Below are 19,456 nucleotides of genomic sequence, written 5' to 3' on the forward strand. Positions count from 1 at the left end.
TGCTGGTCATTACCTTTAAAGCCCTATATGGTCGAGGACCTGTCTACCTTAGGGACCGTCTCTCCCCATATGAACCCCAGAGAGCACTGAGGTCAGCCGGAAAAAACTTGTTGACTACTCCCGGACCGAGAGAGGTGAAGCTGCAATGTACCCGTAACCGGGCCTTCTCCTCTGTAGCCCCGAGCCTATGGAACCAACTTCCAGAGGAAATGCGGGCCCTGCGGGACCTTGAACAATTCCGCAGGGCCTGCAAGACCTTCCTCTTCCGACTAGCTTTCGCTGACGAAGGAAGAAATTGTTAATGATAACCGCCATCCTAAAGAACAGTATTAGCACTTTTATTAACTTAATTAACTAATTTTAAACCTAATCAGAATTTTAATGCTTAAATGTAATTTTGTGTTTTTTGCTTTTTGTATAATTGAAATTTGTATGATGTTGTTAGCCGCCCTGAGCCTGCCTCGGTGGGGAGGGCGGGATACAAATAAAATTATCTATCTATCAGGGGTGTGTGACCTAATATGCAAAGGAGTTCCTGCTACAAAAAAAGTCCTGAGTGTCAGTCCATCTGTCTCCTCAACAGGAGCCACTTACATTGCTCTCCTCTTCTGCATTTTATCCTCATAAACAATCCTGTGACCTATGTTAGGCTGAGAATATGTGGCTGGTCCAAGGTCACTCAGCAAGCTTCCATGTCAGAGGGGGTTTCTGAAAGATTCTAGCCTGGCAGTCTAACCACTATACAACACTGTCTCTCATATTGACTGCTCAGACTTCAAGGCAGAGATGTGGAAATCATGTTATTCTGCGCTCCCCTGCATTAGAAATTATCCACAAATAGAAAACCAACCGAGCAAGCAAAGACTAGCAAAAACTTTTTCTCACTAATTTCTGGTTTTCTACTCACAGTGATTTTAGTTGGTGGGAGGCATCCAGAAATGGTATATTACTCCTTATTCCATTTGATCACCTGCCTGAGAAATGTGGCAAGTCAGAGCAGACAATATTCAGCTGGGTGGACCAATAAGAGGCAGCTTTGTATGTTTTTCTAAAACAAATAATGGAGGCCCTATCAATGGAGGCCCAAGTAGCTGCCACTGCTAGATCCGCCTTCTTCTATCTCAAGAGGGCGAGGCAGTTGGCCCCCTTCCTGGAACGCACCGACCTGGCAACTGTGATCCACGCAACGGTCACTTCGAGGTTAGACTACTGCAATGCCCTCTACATGGGGCTGCCCTTGTACCGAACACGGAGACTCCAGGTAGTCCAGAACGCGGCGGCCAGGCTGCTGGAGGGACTACCACGGTGGGAGCCTGCACGGCCTGGGCTGCGCAATCTGCACTGGCTGCCGGTTGTCTACCGTGTTCGCTATAAGGTGCTGGTCATTACCTTTAAAGCCCTATATGGCCGAGGACCTGCCTACCTAAAGGACCGCCTCTCCCCATATGTACCCCGGAGAGCACTGAGGTCTGGTTCTCAGAACTTATTAACAATCCCTGGGCCAAGAGAAGTTAGGTTGAAGGCCACTAGGGAGCAGGCCTTCTCGGTGATAGCCCCTCGCTGGTGGAACGATCTCCCAGAGATGGTGCGAGCCCTGCGGGACCTGAACCAATTCCGCAGGGCTTGCAAAACATTTCTTTTTCAGTTAGCATTTGAGTCACCATGTGGCAACTAAGACGGAACCTGATTAATGAATGAATAGACACTCAGCCATCTTAAATACATCATTTTAGCACCTATTTTTATATCTTATATGTTTATATGTTTTTATGTATTTTAAATAATTTATTGTAATTAATGTTTAAGTTGTTATGTTTTATGAATCACGGGACTCCCATGTCTATTATTGTTTAATGTGAATCATGAGACTCCCGTGTCTGTTAGCCGCCCTGAGCCCGCCTAGCGGGGAGGGCGGGATATAAAAATAAAATATTATTATTATTATTATTATTATTAACAAATAATAGCCTCTTGGTCTCATTATTCTACTCCCTCCCACAAACATTCTGACCCAAATCCAGTTTCAAAATTACATTCTTGAGATGTATTAAGCAAAAGGCAACTTGTTGTGGGGAGAAACCTGAGACGGGTCTATAGAGCAAGCCATAAATGGGTCTGTATTTGATGGTTTTGTGGCCACATTTCTGCTGAGGCTGCAGTGTGCTGTGCATATATCCTGGATTTTCAGGAGAGAAGCACCAATGCTTTCTGCCCCTATGGCAAACCTCATCAATACCCACAACTGCATTGCTTAGGGTCATTTCGTTTAAAAAAGAGTTGCTGGAGCTCATTAGCACAACTCATTTGAATAACTCATTTGCATATGCCACACACCCAACATCACCGGAAGGTGTACTAAATTATGTCAGCTCAGCATTTATCTTAAAATGCTTCTTGAATTATAATTGTCATAATAAAACCTTACCACCCATCATACTTTTAAAATTACATTCTCCTCTGTGGCCACAGTGGAATCATGAAGTTTTCCATCTGTCTGCTTCATATGTTTTGGTTATTTCCCCATTTTTAGTGAGGAAAATTTTTAGAAAGTTTGTCAAATCTTAGAGTTCAGCAAAATTCTCACAGGTTTGAACAATAGAGCCCAGAAGCAAGTATTTTTTGGGTGGAGGGGGTAAGAAAGAGCTTTTACATTGTTGCTTTGGCAGCAGCTGCCACCCCAGCACAAGGACCTTCACTGTGTGACTGAAGGTAAGGTGCAGCAGCCATTTTATGGCAGACTCCACCTCTTGCAGCAGCCATTTTGTGGCTGTGCCCATCAAATCATGTCAGAATTCTGAGGGTGCACACAGGCTCAAATCTACACAGGACAGATGTTGTGTAGATTTTGAACAGGAAATCTCAGCCAACCCTGACTCTTCTAAGCACAAATGTATGATACAATTTAGTTAAAAACTATCCCCACTTCTTGGTTTTGTGTTTACAACTATATGCTGCCTTGCTGTGTGAAGGCCTTAAGGGCTTATTTTCTTTGAAAGCCAAGCTGCAGAGGAGGCTGAATTCTGTATCCAATTACCAAATTCCACTTTGGATTACAGCCAAAAAAGAAATTGGATAAAATAGGTGCACTGCACAAGTAGACAGCTGGAACTTCTTTTGAAGCTTTCTTCAGCAGCGGACTCACACAGGGATGCCCCTTTATTGGTTCAGCAAGTGATTTACCACAGCTCCTCAGAATGTCTATGCTATTGTTATGCATGATCTAAAAGTGGGTCACACATGAAAAGCATTGTATAGGAACATTGTTAACGGGCCCAAAATGAGTGACAGAGCCTTTGTCTCTTGATGCTTGAGATTAGAAATGAACACAGAAGAGGAAGCTGTCCTCCAAGCACTGAATATTTTTCTTGTTCTGGTTCAACCATCATGGACCGGGTCAATCCCGAATTTTCTCCCAAAAACTGAAACAAGAGAGAGACAGTGGGTAGATCCAGATTAATCTTCACGAGTAGACACCCCCCTAGTAGCTCCTTAAAAGAAACACTGCTGAAGCATTCTGCTTCACACCCTTTTCTTGAAAGTACATAAGCAGTCAACATACTGCCGAGCCATTTTAGAAATTAGACACACAGAGTTTATTTTTAGAGTGACATAATTTATTCATATAATCCACAAATAATTAGGTAATACCTCAAATTCAATCTTGCTATGCAAGCAACTTCACAAACTACCTAGAATACTAAACTTCCAAAGGTAAAAAAATACCATGGGTATGAAATGCCATGGTAAATACTATTTTGACAGTCTACACATGGTGTCAGAAGCGTTGGGAACAGTCCAAGTAGTTTGACTCATGCACAAGCCCAATTTTAAAAATGAATGAAATTAGCATAGTTATGATCCTGTATACTTTCCATTCATCCCAACAGGGCTGTTTATGCAAGATGACTTCCACATGGATTGAGTGTGGGTGTTCTTTTTAAAAAAATAAGACAGCGCTTTGTCCTATGCTTTTGTTTTAACGACGAGCTATTTTTTCCTTCCTGCCTTTTAGATGATTTGCTTCTCATAGCCCTCAGTTAGAAACTGATATTGACAGTATAAAGCTCAAGTTCAATATGTCAAAATTAAGAATATAGATATTTATTTGCTCCTCACTAAAGGCAGTCAAACACTACTCATGATCGATCTGTGTTGCATTCAGGACATGCGGAAACACAGTATGTTCACGTCACATTTTCAAAGCGGCACAATTCAACTTAGTCACTCATGATCATATGGATATGGTGGTGCTGTTGGAATGTGAATTTCTGAAAAAAAGGAAAACCTTCCTTTCCTTACCTACCTATACGCACATTTTCTGATCTTTGCAGTCAGCACAGTGAATGCTTTCAAAACTCACTCAGAATTCAGCTTTCCACACTACCACAGTTGCTTCATTATAGAGTCCGTGAATGTTAAAAAGTATCCCCCCATTTGTATCATAATCCAATTTTTTTCATGGCGCATGCACAGGGAAAAAATGTCTCTTCATTTATTTTGCCTGTATGAGGCTCAGGTTACATACACTTTTTAAAATAATGTACAAACACAGGGCACAATTCATCCAAAGTTAAGCCTTTTTATATCCCATTCATTTTAGTGGGAAAGATTAAAGCACGGGGCATTTCAAAAAAATCAGTGGGATCCAAAAGTGCTCAACTTTGCCTGGATCATGACCATTTTAAACATATTCTTCGTTATCATAAAACAAATCAGTTAAGTTAAAAGGCTTCCACAATACAAGTTTTTTCAACCAAATTATTCCACATATACCAAAAAAAAATCTCACAGCTAGAGAACTACAATTCTTTAAATAAATGCTGAATTATGGAGGGGGTGATAGGGAAAGGAGAGGAGGAAAGAGACTAAAAAAATAGAAAAAACTTCTTCATATGGGACATCAATTTCAGAAAGTTGAACACTGCAAAATGCCGCGATGTGACCGAGCACTCCATTTTCATGACAAGCCCCTCCCTCCCTCAAAAGGAGCGGTGTGAGAGGAGATGCCGAAAAGAGAACGAAAGAGATGAAATACTGCACCAAGAAGCATGCATACAATCGCTATGGTCATTCCATACATGAGCGATTTTATTTCTAGGATGGTGGCCTAACATGTGAATGAGGCAGTGTTTCCAAACCCAACCCAGTCAACATCTACAGGTTGATCAAGCTTTCTGAGGCAGCAAAGTGAGGGCACAGGGCCATATCTGGATTCTGCAGCTGTTTGAGGATACGCTTGTGGAACTTCTCCCGCACACGATTGAACTCCATGATGTCCAGTGGATCCTCGTCAATCCAGAACTTGTGGAATTCATGCATCAGGTAGCCTATTGGAGGATGAAAAATGCACAAAAGGGTTAGAGCGCCAGCAAGTGAATGCCCCCTTTACCATCAACAGACTCTGTGACCTGTGAGAGCCCAATCTCTACAGTCTGAATCTTAGCATATTTTACTGTGAAATGAAGTTCATTAATATTCAGTTATTCCCATGCTTACATATGCTGTCCATCAGAAGTCTTGATAAGCAAGTTCTGTTTAAAACAAATCACAAAGCAAGATGCCAATGAACTGATAGGAGTATGTATGTAAATACAGACAACAGTCAAGGATAAGGGTCAGACCTCACTTCCCCCCCTTATGCCTCACTTCCTCCAGTCATACCTCATCCATCCCAGAGTTCCATCCTCTCTCCTCTCCTAGGACCAAGGGTGGAATTCTAGCAGGAGCTCATTTGCATATTAGGCCACACCTTCTGATGTAGCCAATCCTCCAAGTGCTTACAAAAAAGAGCCTTGTAAGCTCTTAGAGGACTGGCTACATCAGAGGCGTGTGGCCTAATATGCAAAGGAGCTCCTGCTAGAATTCCACCCCTGCCTAGGACCTCCCACTTGGTCATACCCATTTCTTTGGCCCTCCTGTCCCCTTGTGTTCACTCAATGCCTTCTGTATTTCCTTACTACAGGGCCTTTTTCCCATTCCATCTGCCTTTCATTCTCAGTCAGAGTTCAAGGTTGGAAATGAAGCAGATAGGGATGAGCAGACGACCACCACTGGTCTGCTAGCTGCTGATGTCACAAAGGAATGGAAGCCCACTATTGCCTTGTCATTCTCCTCACTGGTGATTTCTTAAGAGGGCTGGGTAAATTGGATTAAAGACGCCATTTGCGCCATATTTCACCTAACATGAGGTTATGTGTGCAGTTTCTACTAGAAGGGAGCTGGTCCGTCAGATGGAACATCACATACCCCTAAACCAACCTAAGAGCTTCCTTTCTTAGCTCTGTACCCTACATCATCTGAACCAGTAAAGTACCTTGAAGCTGGACAGATTTGCTGACAGGTTTACTAACATGAAACCTAAATGACAGAAGTTTTTAAAATATAGCCTCGCTGACTTTCCCTCATTCACTTTCATCCATTCATGTTTCCAAATAAAATTAAAGAATGCTGACCAACTGGCTGGGTTAATGCTGTCTCTTAGCAGTTACACAGCACATTTCAGGCAAACAAATTTCTTTACGTACACTCGCTCAGTATTCTTTACAGCAGACCTGTATTTATTTCAAGGAATTATATGCTGCATCCTCAACTATTAGGCTCCCGGGAAAGTGTAGAGCATAAATAAAAGCTAACAATAAATACGATCAATGATAAAATACCCGTTTTAAAACAAGATCTATGTTGCAGCATAAAAACCAAAGTCATAAAACCAGTGAGACATAGTTAAAATATTATAAAACCAGTGCCCATGAGAAAATGAGAAGAGAAATTAAATTAAATGTCTGGGTAAACAAAAATGATTTGACTTGTTGTCTGAGAATGGGAAGACTGGGCAGGGGAGGGGCTATAGCTCAGTGATACAGCATCTGCTTGGCATGCAGAAGGTCCCCTTTCCAATTCCTGGCAGTTTTGTGGCTGAAGGATCTGAGAGCAGGGGATATGGAAGACCTCTGCCTAAGACCCTCGACAACCCCTGCCAGTCTGAGTAGACCAGGGTCCCCACCCTTTTCCAGCCTGCAGGCATCTTTGGAATTCTGATGGACTAACTGGTTCCCATGGACTAACTGATCACTATAAGGAAGCTTTGTGCATGTGTTCAGGTGATTATCTAAGGGAAGCCATTCCACAGCTGAGGAGCCATTACAGATGGCCATCTTTCTGGAAGCAAACCAAAAAGAAAAAAAAAAGGCCAGGTGATAGGTGATTTCTCCTCCCTTTTTGGTTCACTGGCACATTGCTGGGTGTAGCCCAATTTTTCTTCATCCATGTCTCTGGAAGTCACCAGCTTTACCTGTGTTGACAGGGCACCAGCAAAATGGCTTGTGAACAAATGGCCAATGTTTTCTGACAGACTGATTTGGTAGGAAGTGTTTTCATTGTAACATTATCCCCATACAGCAAATGCACAGACTGAGGTGGCTTCCATCAAGTTCCACAGGAAGTTCACAGCAGAGGTGAGATCTCCTCACAATTCACACTCTTAGCCAATAGTACTCAAAGAGCTCCTCTCGTAAAAAAACAACAAAACAGATTAAACAACATCACGTTTAATTATATCTGAAAGCCAGTCACCCCTGATCCAGCGCCATCCACGTGCTACAGTGTGAACAGTGCTGGCCCTAGACTGTCTAGCACCCAGACAAGGCTAACTTCTGCCCCCACCCCCCGCCCTGCACTGATAACATCACCAAGTCACATGGGGGTGCCCAATCTGGCACACCCAGAATGCCGACACCTTAGGCAATCACCTAGTTTGCCTCGTGGCAGGACTGGCCCTGAATGCAAACATGTAACACAATACACACATCTAAAGTAATGGGAAAATAATTGGGGAAGGGGACTCTGTACAATGGACAAACCAAGCCTTTCTTTCTGATTTACTTCATTTATACCCCAACTTTCTCCCCAATGGGGACTCAAATCTGCTTACATCTTTCTCATCTCCTTTTAAAATTTTCACCACAAACCCTGTAGGCAGGTTAGTCTGAGAGTATGTGACTGGCCCAAGGTTACTCAGCCAGCTTCCATGGCAGAGTCGGGGTTTGAACAAATTTCTTTACGTCCTCAATCCTAGTCTGACTCCCTAACCACAACACTACACCAGCTCTCAACAACCTTTTGAAAATCACAAATGCGGTGGCTGGGAATCTGACTGACACGTCCCAGAAGATCAAAACACACAATTATTAAGTTTCGTTTCAAAAGCTGTTAACTTGTCAAAATCTGTGAGGGAAGAAAGGAGATGCAGCTCTTGCCCTAGTTTGCGGAAGCAAAATTTTCGAAGATACAAGCAGAGAACCAAATCTGTTCTCCAAAGGACCACCAAAAGCACATAAGGAATGGTTAAAGGGAAGCCTTGCCGCTAGGGTGTGGATGAAGGCACAAAAAGCAGCCACCTGGCTTAGCCTGGAGATTGGGTGGACGGGAGACCCCTTAAGAACTCCATGCTTGCCTCTGTGGGCTCTATGACAGAAGAAAAGCTAATGAAGAAATTACAGATAGTATTACTTCCTGCACAGTATTATTGTAGCCTGCTAGTTTCTTACACTGTGTGTCCCAATTCTTTGCATAGCTTGTGTTTGGTGGCATCACTGTTGAACTGGCTCTCACTTTGGGCCATTCTGAGAATGAGGACCAGAGCAGACCAAGGAGAAAAAAGAAAAAACCTAGGCTAAATTAAATGGGAAGCAGGAAATCTGTAGACAACTGTTCTTAGGAGAGAGTATGGAACCTTTTCTTTCCATGCCATTTTTTTCTGCCACACACAAACATACACACATGAATTGGTATTTGCCTCAGGGTGGGGGGGGGAGATACACAGGGAGACAGTGCATGTGTACCCCAGCCCCTCCAGGAAACATTTAGCCTGAAAAAACCAGCAAGCAAGAAAAGTGCTCAGCACCCGCCCCCCCCCCATGGTTTAACTTGGCTCCAAGGTGTCTTTTATCTATTCAAACCCCTTTTTAATTTAATCTTTCAGTGTCTGCGTTGGTTTTCTATCTGTAGATGTTCAAAATGGTTCCCAACAGAAAATTATACCAGAATAAACAATTTAAAGTGTTAGAACATTTCATTTCAAAATTATCAAGCGTAACAAGTTTTTTAAAAGTCTACTCTTGGTTCTCTGATGATCAGTTTTTAGGTGTCTAAATTGATCTTTTGCTCCTGTCATGTTTTGCTCTTTCGGAGTTGAGATCTTTTCAGGTCTAGCCAGATGGCATGATCACTGAAAGAAGGGAACGGCACAGGCTGGGGCAAAACTGAATAGGAGCATCAGAAGAGCTCGTCAGATGGTTGTGCAAATAGCACATTGCCACCTGGTGGATGAGCTGGTACTAGCAAGCAAAAAAAAACAAGTCTCAATTTATGATTGAGGCCACAATTTATGATTAAAGAATTCTCAAATATTTATCAAAAGTCAGATTTGAATCCAACAGCGCCTTAGAGACCAACAAAACTTTTAGGGAATAAGGTCTTGAGAGTCAAAGACTCTCAAAAGCTTATACCCCAGTGCTACTGGCCTCAAAAATAGCTGTTGTCTACTGAAGATTGAGAAGCTACCCATGAAACAAATATTTGTCAAGGTTCTGGCCACTTTTAGAAAGAACAGCTAAAAAGTAAACTGATGATGTTTAGAAATTACTTTATTATGCTATTTGTGATGTCCCAGGACTACTTCATGCCACCTCCCTGGCACTACTCTTCTTTGACTAGCCAAGGATCATGGGGACCCAGATTCAAATACCTCCTTCCACTATGAAGGTGACTGGGTGACCTTGGATCTGTCACTTCTCTCAGCACAATCAAGGACTGTTGCAAGGAGAAAGGGAGCAACTAAAAGAACCCTCCATGCTGCCCTGCGCTCCTCAGAGGAAGGAAAGGATACAAATATGATTGCCAGATACAAAATATAAAGGGAGGGCTTGTTCTGCTATAAATACAGGCAGATGATCGCTCTATAGGACACAGATTTCTGCTCAGGTACTGATCTTTACTGCAGCAAACATCATACATTCATCAAGAACCATTATTTAACAGAGATGTTAGCTTTTATATAGGTTTTTATGTACTAGGGCAGCAGTCATAGCTTGCTCCACTCGCCAACCTCCTCGCACCTGCGACTGTTAACGGTAGGCTGACTACTGAAAGACCACCTCTGCCTCCTGCCAAAAGAGTTGAGCAGCATCAAAGGGAGCAACAACATGAGGGATCATCCTTTTTTGCCAACTGTAGTCATAATTAGATTTATAATTTTAGTTTATTTACATTATATGTAGTCCGCCTTTCTCACCAAGGCTCAAGGCGGATTACAGAGAATGAGTCAATACAATCAACAGGATGGGGCACACAATAAGCAATTAAGTAGGATTTGGGTCGCAGAATGAACCAGAGGTCTAAAAGCAGAACTGGAGTAAAGCACAGCGTTAACAGGACACATTAAATGATGCAAAATTACATACTAGGATCCAAATTACAGCAAACTATACACAGTAGTATAGAACACAATCCCTAATAATTTATACCACTAGCTTTGTCAATCGCTTTGTACAGTGCTACCCCTATTGCCTGCACTGAAAAGCCCTTTTGAATAACATAGTTCTGCATAGTTTGCAGAAAGCCAGGAGAGTGGGAGCCTTCGTGACCATCTTGGGTGGACCATTCCACAAGGTGAAGGGGCCACAGCAGAGAAGGCACGTGGATGGAGAGTTGTTGATCAGGTGCCTGGAGAAGGCCCTACTCTGAGCAAAGCTGTCATGGTGGAGCACAGTGGGAGAGAACTATGAAAGCCACACCCCACCTTTCTCCCCAGTAGAGACCCAAAACAGCTCACACTATTCTCTGATCCTCCGTCCTCACAACCGCTCCCCTGTAAAGCAGGTCTGGCTGACAGAGTGGCCGAAAGTCTGCAAGCACCTTTCAGTGTCAGAGTGGTATGTACTCTTCACCACGACACCAAACTGGCTCTCGGTGTAACCACTATACCACACAGGCTCTGACAGATCATGGAAATGGTTAAACCCCCTAAGCATTGTCACAGAGGAGCTATTTTGCAGCCTATTTGTACTCAATGAAGGACTTTCTTGGCATCTTGTGAGTAAACCTTTGCTTTGCTGCAGCTAATCTGTGCCAGGATGGTCCAAGTCCCTTCATTTTTGGCAATGCAGTTCCCACCAACATCCCTGAGCCAGAGGCCATTTATGAGACTTCCATTTTATTTTTAGAAGAGTTATGCCTGCCACAGACAGCCAGTTTTGTGTAGCGGTTAAGAGTGCAGACTCTTATCTGGGAGAACCAGGTTTGATTCCCCACTCCTCCACTTGCACCTGCTGGAATGGCCTTGGGTTAGCCATAGCTCTCGCAGAGTTGTCCTTGAAGGAGCAGCTTCTGTGAGAGCTCTCTCAGCCCCACCTACCTCACTGGGTGTCTGTTGTGGGGGAGGAAGATAAAGGAGATTGTGAGCCGCTCTGAGACTCTGAAATTAGGAGTGAAGGGCGGGATATATAAATCCAATATCATCATCTTCTTAGTTTCCACTGCAAATAAGGGGGGGGGGTTCAATTCTGGCAATAATGTAGGTCATGAAGTGCTGATTCCCTTTGTTTTGGGGCACTGCAACTCCCATCATCATTCTGACCCTCGGGGCTGATTTTTTGGCCTCTCATTTTATTTTCAGATCAGCTATGCTTCCCAGAGGCAACCAAAACTTCCAATCCAAAACGCTGCTGCTGGGGGCATGAGTGATTGTTTGACACTGCAATTCCTATGATCATCTTGAAGCCAGCAACTAACTTTGAGACTCTGATCTTCAGTTTCTGAGGAATTATGCAAGCTACAGATGGACAGACAGACAAGTGGATGGACCAACTCTTTTATTGTGATAGATCAGGGGTCCCCAACCTTTTTGAGCCTGCGGGTGTCTCTGGAACCGCAAAATGGCCACTGCAGGAGGTGGATCCAAATGCTAAATGTCAGGGAGTGAGAGTATATATATCTCTTCACATTTTAGACAAAAGCTGTTCAGAAGGATCCCTTTGAACATACTCTTTCAATATATTTTCTTGCCTATATACACAGCTTCCTCTTGGTAAGTGAAGATCCCCAACGAAGATCCTTGAGCTGTGGTGGCAGCTGCTGCCAAAGCAATTGTTCAGCCAATCAGATGCCCTCCTGGGCAAAACCCCCATCTGGCCCTGCCCCCTTTCTATGAACAACTTGAGGGTGCCATGGGCACCACGTTGGGGACTGGGTTAATCAGGGCTCTTTTTCTAGCAGGAGCTCCCTGTACTAACAGCTCTCTAAGCTCTTGGAGGATTGGCTACATCAGGGGGCATGGCCTAATATGCAGAGGAGCTCCTGCTAGATAAATAGCCCTGTACGTTATACATAAGAGTACTGTGAGTAACTCACTCCCAACTTAATGTAGGTGTATGTATTTGTTTTATTGTAGGCTCCTTGAAAAAGTACAGCATGCTCACAATCCACTGGACAAAAGTTTTAAAAGGGCAACTGGTTGCCTGTGGCACATTTTTGGAGCTTTTCCTCTTGTTTGTTCAGTAACTACCGGTAATTTTTAACCAAGCAAAAGATGAAGAGCTGCTCTGTTCTGTTTACCCTTGTCTTGGCACACGCACAGGAAGAGATGCTCAGGGTCTTAAGAGGAGGCTTCTGCCAGTACGTGGGTTGCTACTCATTTGGGAAGTGAGGGGCTAAAGTGTCTGGCAATGAACACCAGAAGTACAGATTTGGGACAGTGTTCTGGTGCTATATAGGCATGAGATTTTCTTTGCCAGCTTCAGTTTAATATAGAAGGAAACAGATTATAATCAAAACAGGGGTGGGTTTTCCACCATTTTCCACCATTCAACATTTTCACTTGGAAATGAAGAGCTTCTTTCATTCGGTATTATTCATTGACCCACTATTCCTTTTGGTTTTCAAAGTTTTATTAGGTTTCATAAGGAAAAATTTGGGTGGGGGGGAAGCAATGGAGGGGAAAATACAAAAAGGGGAAGAGAGAAAGATTACATTTGTTTCTACTTTAAGAGAAGAAAAAACAAATCTACTTCATTGTACCTGCAAGTATTCAGAATTATTACATACACTATTCCTTGACACATCTATATATTTTTGCTTGATATCAGTCATTACCCCTACCAAAAGCGAAAATTAACTCCAAGATGGGACCAAACAATGCAGCAACAGCTACGGTTTGTACAACTGATCATCTGCCCTGGGTTTTAGAATGTAAACAGTACAATAACTGCATTTCACAAGTGTGGTTCTGCACACACTTACAGAAGGTTTGCTGGAAATGGGTTAACGTTGGAGCCTCTGGAGCAACGTTGTAGAAGTGCGTTTTCAGAGCACTGCTCACAAGCAGGTTGTACGCAAGGTCCGTGATGTTAATGCCAACGATGGCAAAGGAGTAGCTGCAAGAAACAAGGAGCAGAGATTTCCATTTTTGGAAATGGCAAGTTTTGAGTTCTCTCAGCCAAAAAAAAAAAAAAATGCTAGAGACTTTCTTTTTCTTAAAAAGAAAAAAAAAAGAAACCAGGAACTAGTAGATCAGAACAGTAAACGATTATGATATTTTTTGCAGGAGAGTGATTGCTCAGTTATATTTTTTAAAGCTCTTGGTGGTGGATGAGGGGAAAGCTGAGACAAGGAAAATGGTGCCAATGTGAGCACATCAAAAACGACCACATTATTTTATTTCTTTATTTATATATTGAATCTATCAACCACCTTCCCTGGTGGGACTGGGCTCAGGGCAGTGTACAACACAGTCATATAAAACACCAATAAAACAGACTACAGATGGCGCTAAAATCCTAACAGCACCACTATCTTGTCAGTGTTATCCATCAAAGTCAGTGTTGTCTATTCAAGGCTAGTGGCAGCTCTCCAGGGTCTCAGGCAGAGGTCCTTCACACATCACCTACTGCCTGAACCTTTTTTTTTAACTGCAGATGGGAGAGATTCAACCTGGGCCTGCTGCACACATAGCAGAGGCTCTTCCACTGAGCCACAGCCCCTCCCCACACTCCTGCATACAAACATTTTGACTGCAATCCTTCCAAAAAGATTCTATCAAACTAGGTTTAAGAAAGCAGCAGAACAAACAGAAGCAGGACAAATAGAGGAAGACATCATGTGGATGCTTTCAGAAAAAGAGCTGCAGTAAAAAAAAAGCCAAGATGAAGTACAACATCCACACAGAAGCAGCTTGAGGGTTACTGAAGAAAGGGTGAACAAGATCAGATAAGAACATAAGAGAAGCCACGTTGGATCAGGCCAATGGCCCATCCAGTTCAACACTGTGTCACACAGTGGCCAAAAAATTTTTATACACACACACACACTGTGGCTAATAGCCACTGATGGACCTCTGCTCCATATTTTTATCTAAACCCCTCTTGAAGGTGGCCATGCTTGTGGCCGCCACCACCTCCTGTAGCAGTGAATTCCACATGTTAATCACCCTTTGGGTGAAGAAGTACTTCCTTTTACTTCACCTTTGTGTCAGCTTCCATTTTGCTCTCAGGCTTGTAATGGAAAACACATGGAATTGCTGTAGAATTGCTGAATCATCTGATACATGATCCCCATCCCAATTTTTCTCAATCTATGTACTGGCTAGGAAGATATAGCCATGGCTAATCTGGTAACCTATCAGGCAGACACACAGTCCGAACCCCTTGAATGAGTTCTGCTATGATCAAACTGTTGTTTACATCACCAAAGCTACAGCAGACCCTAACAACCAGGTGGCTTGAGACTGAACTTTTCCAGTCATTTTTGAAGAACTGCTCTCCTTTTTTAACTGGAAGAAGCAGGGAGGGAAGCTAAGTGAACTAGCAAGAATTTAATTTATTTTTTAGATTTATATCCCGCCCTATCCCACAAGCAGGCTTCAGGGTGGCTTACAACAAGAAAACAACAGAGTTAAAATAATATATAAAAAAGGAGACATTACAAAACAGGAACAGCACAGTAAACAATCTTACAGACGTAGACAGTAAACACCATGTAGCTGATGGCTAACAGCACAGCATAACACCATAATGGTCAACCAACAGTAATAATAAGTTTTCCTACTCTAAAATTTACACTTACCCAATTGCTTTATCAAACTTTTTCTTCTCCCACTCAGCCTTGCTGCATTTGCTGAAAAATTAAAAACAGATGTTGCCTCACAAAAAGCAAATGAATCTCTTTATATCACTCAGGAAAGCTGGCTCTCAATAGTATTAGCGTTTTGCTAAACATTTTGCTAAACATTTTACTCTTTTAAACCATATCTTATTAAGAACAACAAAAAACCTCTGAAAACATGTTGCTTTTTTATCATATTTAAAAAACTGGGAGCACACTGTATAGTACTGAAGCCATAAATAAACAATGTGCAAAAGTAGTCATTCAACAAAGTACACTTACAGCAGACAACAAGGTGTCTTTTAATAAGTTTATACGAATTCAACCATATATTACAAATTACAAAATGATACACCTGTTGAACATCTGCCTGCAGGTACAGTTCCAAACAAAGTTCCAAACAAAGTCCACTGAGACAGTTCCAAACAACACAGTTCCAAACAAAGTCCACTGAGAATCTTCAGTCTATATATCTTGCAGTCCTGAACTGATACACAAATCAGTGAAGTGGGTACCTTGTCTCCACCAGGACACAGTGCATAGGTCCATAAACAACAGAAGGTCTCAATGAAAATCAATAAAAACAGTCTAACGCTGATCCTGGATATTCTAAGTATTTCACTTTAGTTTCTTCAAAGGCTGTTTTCACAACAATTTTCTATATTTGGAATCACTAATTCAAACCGTTCTTTTTCAACAAGGAGCAAGTCTTGCTTGTTGACCCAGGTTCCTTTGACAAGTATGAAGCACTTGTTATATGTGGTTCATACATGGTTGAATTTGGATAAACACATTAATAGACACCTTGTTGTCTGTTGTTAAGCATGTTAAATGACTACTTTTGCGGATTTATGGTTTAACACATTCACAAGAGATTGTGACTTCAGTGTTCTTTCTGTCAGAGATGATTTGTTCTCCACACAGCCAGTAGGCGAAAGATCTAGTTTTCTCTCCACATCAGGCAGGGCTGACCTGAGTAAGGCCTTTGAGATTCTGCAAGATGGACGTAACCAGGGCTTTTTTTTGTAGCAGGAACTCCTTTGCATATTAGGCTACACCCCCAGATGTAGCCAAATCCTCCTGGAGCTTACAGAGCTCTTAGTATAGGGCCTACTGTAAACTCCAGGAGGACTGGCTACATCAGAGGGGTGTGGCCTAATATGAAAAGGAGTTCCTGCTACAAAAAAAGCCCTGGACGTGACATAAATCACTTGAAACAAGACTGAGAAACATCACAGGAGTGAGAATACAGGGAAAACTACTGCCCCAAATGGGAAGCTTTGAGGGGCTGGTTCCTTGTGTCAGTTAAGCAACCAGGTGCAGGGTCCTGCCTTGGGGCTGTGCTTGCGTCCTCCCATATATGTGGTGCATGCGCAGAGTATGAAGTCCACAAATATATACTCGGATGCACAGAAGCGCTTTCTGTTTTTTTATTTTTATTTTATTTGATTTATATTCTGCCCTCCCCGCCGAAGCAGGCTCAGTATGATTTATCTTTGCCAAAAAAGAGGGCAACAACAGATCATGTGTCCTTGGATGAGATTATTATACGTGTGGGACATGCTGGGAGTTATGGGAGCAGAAAAGACATGTGGGACAGGACTGCAGAGAGAAGATCGGAACTGGGTCAGAAGCAAAGCTGTAGGAGTCGACTTGGAGTCAGCATCCCAGATTACACCCTCACTAAACTAAAAAAAAAAGCTTAAAAACCAGTTTTGGAAATTCAGGGAATAAAGGAAGCATTTTAGTTGTCAGACTTACATGATCCAATTTTCTAAAACGGTGCTTTTTATAAAAAAAATTACCATTTTTTACTCATTTTATCACATGTATTTTAATTTTTTTATAGGGCAGTCACTGCAAATGATGGTCCATGCTAGGTTTTAAAAGAAAAGAAAAGCCTTGATAATTTACCATCATTTTAGACATCGTTGGCACTTTCCTCTCTGTAATTCGTAATCCTCGCCTACTGCAATGGTAATGGCAGGCCATTTTGTCTTTTCACAGAAATTGAAAAGCACCAGCAGTGGAAAATATTCCAAGAGTAATTGCCTCCCCCTTCCAAACACAAAAATTATTCCTTGCTCCAAAAGACTACTGTAATACAGACATGTTACACGTATCATACCACCACTGGCAACGAAACATGAACTAGAAGGATCTACATCTCTAGGATTATTACCATCTCTGGTTTATGCTTCTTAATAGGGGAGAAAAAAAATCAACATGCAGGGCCACAACAAACCATCCACGCACCTCAAAATGCATGCAATATAACAGAATGAGGGATTTGCAGTGCAATTCAGAAAACGAAAGAAAGGCAGTAAGGAAAACAGAGCAATTTGTACCTTCCTGAGTTCATCAAATGAGACATCTAAACCTGGAGTCCTTTTGCCTCTCTGCTCTCCCCCTTCCCCCCGTGCTGATGTTTTTGCTATTTATGGTCCTTATTTTCTTTTTTTCAGTTTTTAAAGGCATTTTTCTCGTAGCAGAGAGTGCTCTTCCCCTCACATGACTTGAAGGAAGATAGATCCAGGGGGTCAGTGTGACTGGAGCTGATAAGTTTTGAAACCACATCAAGGGATTTTCCAAATGGGCAACATATAATATGGCTTGCTTGTATATGACGTACGAGGTTACAAAAAGCCCTCATGCTTCAGTAGACAAGTCTATCCCAAATGATCTGGGGCAGCGAGAAAGGATCTCTTTGAACAAGTGAGCTCGTAGGAGCTCACTGTGGCTCATCCCTAGGCAATCAGCTTGTCCTGGCTCAGAGCTCCAGGGCTACACTGAAGCAGGAAAACCAGCTATGCTGACCTGCAAGAAGCAATATTAGGAAAAATCAAGAGTTTTGCTGGTGAGAAATGCTGCGCTTCCTCGACAGGTACACAATCTAGTCATAGCCCCAGACTCGCTGTATTTCCAATATGACAGGCACAGGATCTAACCTAGCTAAGCATGGGTGTCGCCTTGCTTACAGAATGGAAGCATGTCCAGAACACATGAGAACTGCAAACTATTTCCAAACTGCTGTGACTGTTTCCAAAGAGGTTCCAGGCTGTCGGGAAGCATGACTTTCCCCACTTCCCCACAGCATCATGGTGCATTTGTGCATCTCTAGGGTTTTCCTGGCCTTTCCCCAGTTGTTGTGACCCTTTCTTATATGCCCAGAGTACGTTGAAGAGGGTTCAAAGAACGTAAGATCAGGCCAGTTGTCCATCTAGCCCAGCATCCTGTCTCACACAGCAGCCAATCAGTTCCTCGGAGGGCCAACGACAGGGCATAGAGGCCAAGGCCTTCCTCCTGATGTTGCCTCCTGGCTCTGGGATTCAGAGGTTTAGTGCCTGTGGACATGGAGGTTAGTTCCTCTGACCATTGCATCAGTCACCAACACTAGTAGCCACTGACAGACCTAATCTAGATCTAATCCCCTTTCAAAGTGGCTTATTCCTTTGGCCATCACTACATTATCTGACAGAGAATTCCATATTTCAATCACGCTTTGTGTCATTTGCCACAGAGTGTAACTTCTGGTAAGGCTGCAGGTAAGGATAATGAAAGTCCAGAGAGCCTCTGGATTCCTTAACACAGAACAGGGAACCTTTGAGCCCAGCAGCATGCAGGGGACTATCTAGTATTAAAGAAATTCTACCATAGTCAATTGCTTTTGCAGCATCCTTTGAATTCTGCTAAGGTTATTTATTTATTTAAAAGAACACAGGTACCCTGCCTTTTATCTCTGCTCCAAATGTCTTTCAAAAATCAACAGGATACTAAAATAAAATGCAAAAGACTTTCTTGTGAAGCCGCATAAAGAAAATACCAAGTCCATGAGCGACTGAAATGCTTTTGAAGTGTTCAGATGTAACAGCTAAAGCATATGGTTCTTCTCCTTGCACTCTCTTGCTTTTCCTAACAACTGGTAAAATACAGTTTGATTGGCCTGCTGAAACAACCAGCCGCTGCTTGCAGGGGAACCAAAACCAAAGCTCCTGTTTAGGCAAGAAACCAGCAAATTTGTGAACAACCAGGCTGCGTGAGAAAGCACTAAAGGAGGCAAAACCATCAGGAACTAGCTGATATAAATCCATCCAAAGTTTGATATTGCATCTGAACTGAGCCTTCAAAAAATTTAAAAACCCAAACAAATCTCTTTATGTTTAAAATACAGAATCTGACTTTGTAGAGTCCTGTGGCTTTAAAGAAAAGCGGCTTAGCTGCTTTGCTGAAATGCTGCTCCTAGCTAACGTGAAATCAGCTCGCTAGAAGGGAATCATAGAATCATAGTTGGAAAGGACCT

At 42.6% G+C, this 19,456-nt stretch overlaps 1 protein-coding gene across 4 annotated transcripts in view; it reads right to left on the reverse strand.

Moving 5' to 3' along the window:
* Positions 1-3,592: 3,592 nt before the first annotated feature.
* ELMOD1 (ELMO domain containing 1) overlaps positions 3,593-19,456 on the reverse strand; it is a 67,373-nt gene continuing 51,509 nt past the window's right edge. For 3 of the 4 annotated variants that reach the window (XM_060234854.1, XM_060234852.1, XM_060234853.1), the window contains 3 exons: positions 15,118-15,168; positions 13,297-13,430; positions 3,593-5,327 (listed from right to left, as the gene is read on the reverse strand). In XM_060234854.1, the coding sequence (XP_060090837.1) occupies positions 5,155-5,327; positions 13,297-13,430; positions 15,118-15,168 (358 nt within the window). In that variant the 3' untranslated portion in view covers positions 3,593-5,154. Of the gene's footprint in view, positions 5,328-12,926; positions 13,431-15,117; positions 15,169-19,456 lie in introns of those variants that run through there. The other variant, XM_060234855.1, reaches the window with a different exon arrangement.

Source organism: Heteronotia binoei, chromosome 3 (assembly GCF_032191835.1).
Source record: "Heteronotia binoei isolate CCM8104 ecotype False Entrance Well chromosome 3, APGP_CSIRO_Hbin_v1, whole genome shotgun sequence".
Taxonomy (NCBI): Eukaryota; Metazoa; Chordata; class Lepidosauria; order Squamata; family Gekkonidae; genus Heteronotia; species Heteronotia binoei.